At 32.9% G+C, this 9457-nt stretch overlaps 1 protein-coding gene across 1 annotated transcript; it reads left to right on the top strand.

The window, feature by feature from the left end:
* Positions 1–3749: 3749 nt before the first annotated feature.
* Positions 3750–4385, top strand: LOC131055038 (pathogenesis-related protein 1B). The gene has a single exon (XM_057989646.2). It carries the CDS (start codon positions 3755–3757, stop codon positions 4256–4258), a length of 504 nt encoding a protein of 167 aa, XP_057845629.2. The 5' UTR covers positions 3750–3754; the 3' UTR covers positions 4259–4385.
* The last annotated feature ends 5072 nt before the right edge of the window (positions 4386–9457 follow it).

Here is a 9457-nt window from a genome sequence, read left to right as displayed (position 1 = left end):
TCTGCCCTTAAGTATGACCATTTTGGAAACTGTATATATGAACCTCCATAGCACTGGAGAACTTTTCTTACTTCTTCTAGAACTCTTTCATCAGGTCTTCCTTCTAATTCATGAGCCAACTTCATGATGAAGTGGTCATGGACTTCTTTGTAATACAACATCGATTCATTCTTTTCCAACCGCAGAAAATATACATACACTGGGTTGTGGCTTGGCTCTATTCCCAAGAGTCTTACATTGTTCAACACTTGAATATTTGCCTTTATTGCGCATGCATACACTATGTATGAAGACATGTAGAATTTTCTTGATTTTTTCTCTATGGCATGATATATAGGGTCACTAATAAATTGAGCCCAGTCATAAGTTCTCCTATTTTTCCTCAAGCTTTGGATGTAAGTCAACATCCACTCATGAAATACACCATTGATTTCCAATCTAGTTATCCTACTGAGATAGGTGATCCCAATGTACACATCTGGGTGCATTTCTTTCCTTAATACTAGAGTGGGTTGTTTAGCCAACGTTCTTCCCTATTTCTTAATGTACACTCTTCGCATATAATTTTCTCGCATGCTGACTTGAACTCTTGAATTTTTTATTTATTTTTGCTTGTGCTCTACTTCTTTTTATCCATCTAGTTGGAGTGGGAATCCCAGAAGTCCTTTTATTATTTATATCTCCAGGTGATAGGTCTCCATATACTATGTGATTGTAAATGACTCGTCTTTTGTCTACGTCATAATGTTGGATGCATTGCTTGACCAGGTCATGAGCATCTACTGATACTGGAAACCTTGTTTCATGTATTAGGCCACTTTCTCCCATTCTTTTCATCTCTTTTGTGGCGATTGGTTCCCTCATCTTGTCAATGAGGTCAGCGAGGTTGCATTCTCACATGTAGGTATCCACATAGAACTTGGTATTAGGTATTATTTGGGGAAATTTCCATTGAAATTATCTCTTCAGCTCGACTTTCCTGGTACCCATTACAATGTTTTTTGTTCTCCCTGCAAATATTTTTTCTTAGCCTTACTCTGTTTCTTGACAAATCTTTTGTATAAATTCACTGGGCTATGTTAAGGTACTTTCCTGCTCCGCCAGTTGAATCACTAGAAGAGTCTGAGTATACTACCCATTGGGATGCCCTGAGCTTGCTCATGTATCCACTCATGTATCACCTTTGGCTTATAACATTGCAAAGTGTACCATTGCATAATTTATGCTATTACTGTTACTTCTATTTAAGAACCAGTCATGTCCTACGCTAAATTTGACATAGGCTAATACATTGACCCTATAAAGGCACCTACTTGGAGGGAAATTCAAAAACCCTATATCTAACGGTCCCTATGGTGCTTCCTTGTTCTTGGGCCAGCATACCTCCTTTTGAAGATGTTGACACGTGTTTCATCTTTTGAAATCACTTACGCAAGCTCTTTATTACCCCATAATCCTTGACGACAATCTCTCCATAATCGTCTCCGCTACTGCTAGTGACACTTTATGGCTCTTTATCCCTTTTATCTGCTGCTGATTCTGTTCACTTCTACTACCTTTTTAGCTTGTCTAAACCTTGATGGGGTGATCTTACTTATTTTTCTCTCTCGGGGTTTGGCTAATTATTTAGCAATTCTTCACTTAATACCCGCACTTCAGCTTAGTCTCATTAAATAACCCAATTCTGTGAACCATCGAGTTGTGGAGACATTTTGATTTTTTGTCGCTTCTATTATTTCTATCTTGCCATGCGATATTCTCCGTGATTACTATTTTTTGGGGAAATGGTTCTTCAAGAACTTTGAACTTTCTTCCGGTATGGTCTATTACCCACTGTCTATTTATTCCCACAATCATCTTTTTCCCGCAAGGCGATATTCTTTTCTATCCAATTAAAAGGCCCATTAGACAAAAATTTCGGTTGGTCCCTATTTGGTATCTTAAATGGGGCATGCTATATTTTGACACAACATTATGTTATATTAAAATTAGCATTCCGCATTGTGACACTTAGAATAAATTAGAATAGTATTGAAAATAAGTAATTTACACTGTATAAATTTATTCACTTTTATTATCCATAATCAATTAAATTCAAATGGTCATATTGAACATGTTATTTTACTTTGCTTCAATTAAATGGTTTATTTATCATCACTTTCTATATAAGAAAAATTTCTAACCTTTGTCTCTTTATTTCTTAACTTTTATAGTAGCTAAAATAACTCATTGCTTATGCATATTTTTGTTTTGTGAAAAAATCCACTCAATATATACATTTTCTCTATTTTGTAGGTTCTATGGAGTGATCAAAACAAGGAGCAGACATGAGAATTTCAAGAATATTTCATTACATTACATGGACCATATATTACTTTTCTGAGTGTTTGAATTTATTTAAATTTCACGTTGGGTGATAACTTTCATGTTCTTTTAAATACATATTAATTATAAATTCAAATGCACCTAAAAGTGTAGATAAAATGTAAAAGTGGATTTTTCATATCCATGCTAATTTTTATTTAGTTTTTGGGTCTATTTTGACATAGACTTAGACAATTGACATACTCTTGCGCGAATTTTGCTTCATGAACTAATCTAAATTCCTGTATATTTTACTTACATTTACCATTATTATGTACTAAAACTTAGCACAACCCTATATTTGCACACTCCCATATGTTTACCATCATTATATATTTATTACCCCTACACTTACATCTATAATCACACATTCATTTCGAGTATCAAAATTATAATCTTGTTGTATTAGGTCAATCTCAAGTGTTTTGGGATTGAGTTGGAAAGATTAGGATTTTAAATTTAATGTTTAAAACTCCCACCATTCCTAAGAGTTGTTATGAGTGACTCGGTAAATATTTGTACAATTTTTTGCTATTTTGCTAATTAAATACATTAAGCAAGTGACTAATCTAGATGAATACAAGAAAGAGAAAAACGAAAAGAATACACATATCATAAATCATTTCCATTCTTAAAGTTCGAAAGTTGAGATAGTTTTAGATGCACATTTGATGGTAAATAATAATTAATTAAACGTAATAATGAAAATAGTGATGGATGGTGATCTGTTTTTCTGTCTATACATGTCTTGTACTATATGGGACTACCCCTAATCTATAAAGAGATACCTATAATACAAACAAGATCTACATACCCTGCACCTATAAAATTTCATTTTCAAGATTATAATAATTTATCAACATTAAAATTACATTAATTATTTATTAATTCTTGTTTCAGGTCAAACGTCCATGCGTAGTGGAATCATCCGCCATTCCTGCAGCATATTCTCTTTTGTACTTCGCCAACCATTTCAATAAATATTAAAAACCGGAGGATCGATCTGGTAATTGGGTATCCGTTCTTATCTTGCTTCAAACAATAAAAGATCCACGGACGTACCCGAGGCGGCTCAAAAACACGTATATTATTCCATTGATTTGTCAAAACGATTGGATTAGAATGAATATTTTTCAATCAATCCATCCCTTTGTTTGACCAAATAAATAAACACACAGATTATTGCAGTTGATTTGTTTAAAGGTTCTTATTACAAGACCAAATCCACCATCCATCCATCCCTTTAAATTATTGCGTTGATTTGTCAAAAGGATTGGATAAGAATTCCAGTTCTACAATCATTCCAATTCCATCCCTTTGTTTGGCTATAAAAAGCAGCAATTGGTGTCGATATTCTCAGAAAAGAGAGTAGATGTTAGAGATGATGAAGATGTTGTGGCTTCTTCTCTTACTCTTCTTTGTGCAACTGTGTTCAACTTCAGCCCAGGATGTGCGAAGACAGTATTTAGATCCCCACAACAGGGCCAGATCTCAAGTGGGTGTAGGCCCTCTTGTGTGGGACAATACTCTCGCTGCCTATGCCCAGAACTATGCTAATAAACGCAAGGCAGACTGTGCCTTGAGGCATTCTGGCGGTCCCTATGGAGAAAACCTTTTCTGGGGAAGTGGTAGGGAATACACTCCTGCAGATGCAGTGCGTTCATGGGTTGATGAGAAGAAGTATTACAATTATAATTCCAATTCATGCGCTCCAGGGCAACAGTGTGGGCATTATACTCAAGTGGTATGGAGAAATACCAAGAAGGTTGGGTGTGCTCGTGTTAAATGCAATAATGGTGCCATTTTCATCATCTGCAATTACAACCCACCTGGGAATGTTAATGGGCAGAGGCCATACTTGACTTCCTTACTCACTTCTGTTTCCTCTGTCTAGTATTTTCCTCTGTAATAAGACATCTTGACCTCTTATACAGCTTGGTCAGGGAATGATGTTTATCATCATTGGGTATGTAATTTGCTTGAAATAATAGCTAGCGTGCCGTTCGTCTTTGCTTTGTTTATTTAGTTGTTGTAATTAAGGCTAGTACTTGAATTTAATAAATGCATTCGATATAGTACTTTATTACATTAAATGAAGCAAGATAACGTTTCTGAATTATTTAATGATTTGTCTGTTTCATATGATATTTGTTTGGTTACCTATCTTGTTTAAATAATAATGGACGGTCTGAGCGGTGGGAATCTCAGATTAAAATAGTGTGATTTGGTTTTAATTATAATTATAACCTATACGATTGCCAAGGCAGATCCTATCTTCAACGTTCATAAAAAATTTCTCTATTCAGTGACCTTGTATTTGCAACAATTTTAAGGACAGCTTGACAGTTACGTTGTATTTTGCAAACAAATCATCTTAACTGAAAGTGTTGCCTTCTCTACACTAAGGTATTAGGATTATAGATAAACAAATTTCAAGTCATTGCTATCTCTAGTATTAGGATTATAGATAAACAAATTTCCATGCAACTGCATCCACTAACAAAATTCATGTATGCTGACAAAAGGTGGTGAATTCCACCTTTCCACCCACCAATTTCAATTGCATTAAATTTTGGCATAGTTTGATGTGATTGTTGATCTAATGATTATTCTCCATACAAAATAGCATTCGATCAAAAACACAAATTTGTATAATATTATTGTTTTTTATTCGATTTTTTTAATTTTTACAGAATTGAGAAAACAGATTAAGAGAATCCAACCAATAGAAATCTGTTGTAATTTACAAATTTTATATTTTTGATCACATACTGTTTTGTATGGAAAGCAAACAGCTCCCCACATTTGCTTAAAACATCAAGTAAAATAGATCATGTGCCATTTATTTATGTTTTTTCACTTTTGAATATATCATAATTAGTTTACCTACTCTTGAAATTATCTTTCTAATTTTTTTTATTTTTTTATTTTTTGTCTGTAAAATTATATACTCTCGGATGTAGATCGCTACTCCTGATCCGATTAATGAACTATTTATAGAGCTATATTACTTTAAATGGTAAAACTATTACTTTCTAATCACAACCTTATACATTGCATAACATCTCCCTTTTCATAATATTGTTTTTACATGATATGCCTTCGTCGAGGCATCTCATATTTTGTCCATAACCTTTCAAACAACCTGATTTGGAACCCTGATAAAACACCTCTACTTCATTATCTATGAAGCTCTCGACGCGTTATTGAGAAATTATTGACTCTGACTGCAACAGCACAAATTCATATCACAAAATCAATAACACCAGTTTTCTTTTCAAATGTTCAGTTTTCTTTGTGCTTTTCTAGTTTAGAACATTACTTTATGCTAAATACTTGTCTAAATAGGTTCTTTAGAATCGTAAGTTGAAATATTTACAACACTTTTAGTAGTGATATTCATATTTCTTTTCTATTTTTCACCTATCTATGAGAATAATTAGATTATCAAGATTTAGCACTTCAATTATTGAGGATGAACATACTGAGATATATCAAGTGTCATTCACAGAATTGGATTTTCCTAAGTGAAGTACTTCATAGTTTAATAAATAGTTTTTTGGGGGGATGATATTGAAGTATAGTTTTTAGTTTTAGATTCTATTGAATTCCTTCACTCTTAGCAAACAAGGCAAATTTATTATAGAGAATCAGTTTGATGAATAATTAAATTCTTTATGTTATCAAGTATAACAAGATACTAGCTCAAGTATAGTGTTCAAAGTGTTGAGAATAATTCATCGAAGATACTATTGCCTTATTAACATAGATATAGGCTATTCATTCACTATTTATAGGTATTCTATCGATTTTCATTATGAATAAATAGTTTTGGACATCATCATATTCTTTGTTTACAAAATATAATTATATATTTAACAACTTAATGATCAATAAAAAGATATATATACTTTTAAGATAGTTTATTACCCATCATTAGCTTACAGTATTATTTACACTCTTTTCTTCACAAGACAATCTAAACATTGTCCTCCATAAATATTTTCATATAATAAGATGTATCTTGAAACTCTAATAATGAAGACATAAACCCACCTAACCCTAATATCCATGCAATCAATGGAGAAATATATACCTCTAAATATTAGGAAACCACAATGTTTACTCCACCTATCTAGGGAAATAATAAAAATGGAAGTACAAACATTCATATAATAATAAACATCTTGGACATCTTTGGTGTGTGTGTGTGTGCGCGTGCGCGCACGTGAGTGTTGGTGTATATGTATACATTTGTATCTATAAATATGTGTGTGTGTGTATGTATGGATATACATATATATGTATGTACATAGTCATATATATGTATTTATATGTACTCCAACATGTCCAACATATTTTTGATATATGAATGTGTGTGCTTCCATGTTATTATTGCCCTAGCAAGGTGGGTGAACCTCACTATTTCCTAATACCAAGATATATATTTCCCCTTTAGTTGTAAGGATCTTGGGGTTAGGCATAGGCTAATGTGATCATTATCAGATTTTCAAAATACATGTTATAATATGCAAATATTTATGGAGGACAATGTTTAGAATAGTCCTACAAATAAAATAATGTAAACAACATTGTAAGATAAGGATGGGTAACAAACTATCTTGCAATTATACTGTATTGCATATATGTATGTATGTATGTATGTATGTATGTGTGTGCATGTATGTATACACACACATAAATATATCTATGTGTGTGTGTGTATGTATATATATACATATGTTTGTGTGTGTGTGCATGCATGTAAATATATGTATATACATATGTATGTACATATATATGTATATATGTGTGTATATATATGGATATATACATATATGTATATGTATATATATATGTATATATATATATACGTATATATGTATATATATATGTATATATGTATATATATACGTATATATGTAAGTATATATATTGTATGTATATCTACATGTATATATGTATATTTATATGTACATAGATACATACATTTATACATACATATATTGTTGGCATACAAATTTGTCCCTATAAAATGAAACCCTTTGTGCCCTATGATAGAGATGAGAATACAACAAATAGTTTGAGAAATTGCTTATTGGTTAAGGAGTTTTCCTTTGAATTTTAGAGGTACAATTCCCTCTTATGATGTAATTGAAATTTTTGCATGGTATGCTTTTAACTAGAAAGCAAAAAAACCAAATGTTTGAAAAGAATCATTCAATTATTATACATAGTCAAAAGTGAAGGAAATTTGATATGCACTCATCCCAGATGATATAGACGTATCATGACTCAAAGTTCTGTAGACATATATATCCATAATTCAATGCCTAAAATGGATTCTAGGAAGTTCTCACAAATCACAAAGCATTTTTTGAATGGATAAACATGCATTAATACATAGCTTCACAAAAATTCACATCCCTAAATCCATGTTCAAAGGACAAAGTCTCTTTTTTGCATATAAATTATGTTTCTGAAAATGAAAACATGTTGTCAAATCCTAAAGTTAACCTAGAAAACACATCAAAACAAAACTGATTGATACTCACGCATGCATCCAAGTGCAAGTGGGATTGGTCCTTATTTTTTACGCTCTACAATAAAATATATTATCAAAAGAAAGTAACTTCCTGAAGATAATGGTTTCTTTAAAAAGTACCATTTTTACAAAGAAAACTAAAAGCTACTTTAAGGTCCATGTGGCATAGGATTTGTTGCCTCCTCAATCCTTTGCTAGATTTGGGCATGAATAATCTCAGCCTTTTCCTCTTCTTCAATTAGAACTATAGTCACGATTGCAATATCCCTATCATTGTTGTGGCATTCCGAGGCCATGATGATCAATCCATGAAGAATATATTCCTACGGATTCTCCATCATGTTTTCCCTTGGATACATAACTAGAGCTAAACTATTACCTAAGAGAACCATCTTCTTCAGTGAGTTAATTTGTCTAAGCCCTAGCTACTATGATGCTTTCTTGCAAATGAACATGATTCTCTTTAGGTTGCCTTTTTGTTTCTCTTAATATAGTAACTGTCTTTCTATAGTCTAAGAAATCTATTTGTTATTTTCATGCGAGAGCACTCTATCTAGAGATAATATCCACTTGCTTACTTTCTGGCCAATTCAAATCAAGATGGTTGATAGGGAATCGATATTCATGCAAGAGACCATTCCAAGCGAAGGTAGCTCGAAATAATCCATTCTCTAATACATTAATCTAGCTAATCATGATAGGCCCTAAAGCATCACCACCTTTCCTTTGTATACATAGTTCCTTTATTGCATTAAATGCAAGCCATGAGAATTGACTTTATTTACTGCCTCCCTACTCGTGCTACTGCCTCGCAATGTCTTTCTCCATTTAATTAATCATTAAGGAGATGTACTTGCAAATCTGCATAGGATTAAGCTTTGGAAAAAGCACAAACTAGGATAAGCGGGGAGTGGAAAATTTCGAAGGAAGATTTCATTTTTCAAATCCTCTGATATTTTGATGCAATTGTGACTCCTCCATTATTTAGTGTGCTCCATCTCTAAAAGGTATATTGGCACTTAGAAAGATCAGGCACTTGATTATTATTGGAAGTAATATTGAAATTCCCAAATCAATTGATCAATCAATAGATACTACTTAACAACATGAAGATCACATAATCGAACCTTTGGGGTTCAAGAATCTTGAAGGTAGTTCCACTCCACTAAGATTCACTGATCATTTCTTGAGCTAATGCATGAATGTGAGAGATTGGAAAAACATCCCTCCAAGGAAGACTCGAATAAGGCAAGCCTTGGTTCCCAAAGGTGGCTGGAGGTTGATAATGTGATATAAGTGCTTATGGGATGAGTTTAAGGAAAAAGGTGATGTCTCAAAAAAATATGGTGAAGGAAAAAGGGGAAACATATAGGCTTTCAATGGGGACAAGGACTATAGGGATGCAAATAAATTCAAAAGTCTAGGTCAGACTAGTGCTTTATCCATTGGGCTATAGAGTTGGAAAGCCTGGAAAAGACAAGGCACTACTTAGTAGATGGGTGGGCGAAGGTTAGAAACGCGCACCCACTAAAAATGGGCAAGCGAAAA

This window comes from Cryptomeria japonica, chromosome 5, assembly GCF_030272615.1.
Source record: "Cryptomeria japonica chromosome 5, Sugi_1.0, whole genome shotgun sequence".
Classification (NCBI taxonomy): Eukaryota; Viridiplantae; Streptophyta; class Pinopsida; order Cupressales; family Cupressaceae; genus Cryptomeria; species Cryptomeria japonica.
Note: the sequence above shows the minus strand (reverse complement) of the source record. Positions and strands in the feature narration are given on the sequence as shown.

What these genes read in the sequence shown, in the direction of transcription:
- LOC131055038 (XM_057989646.2), top strand. Translation starts at nt 3,755, where the DNA reads ATGTTGTGGCTTCTTCTCTTACTCTTCTTTGTGCAACTGTGTTCAACT.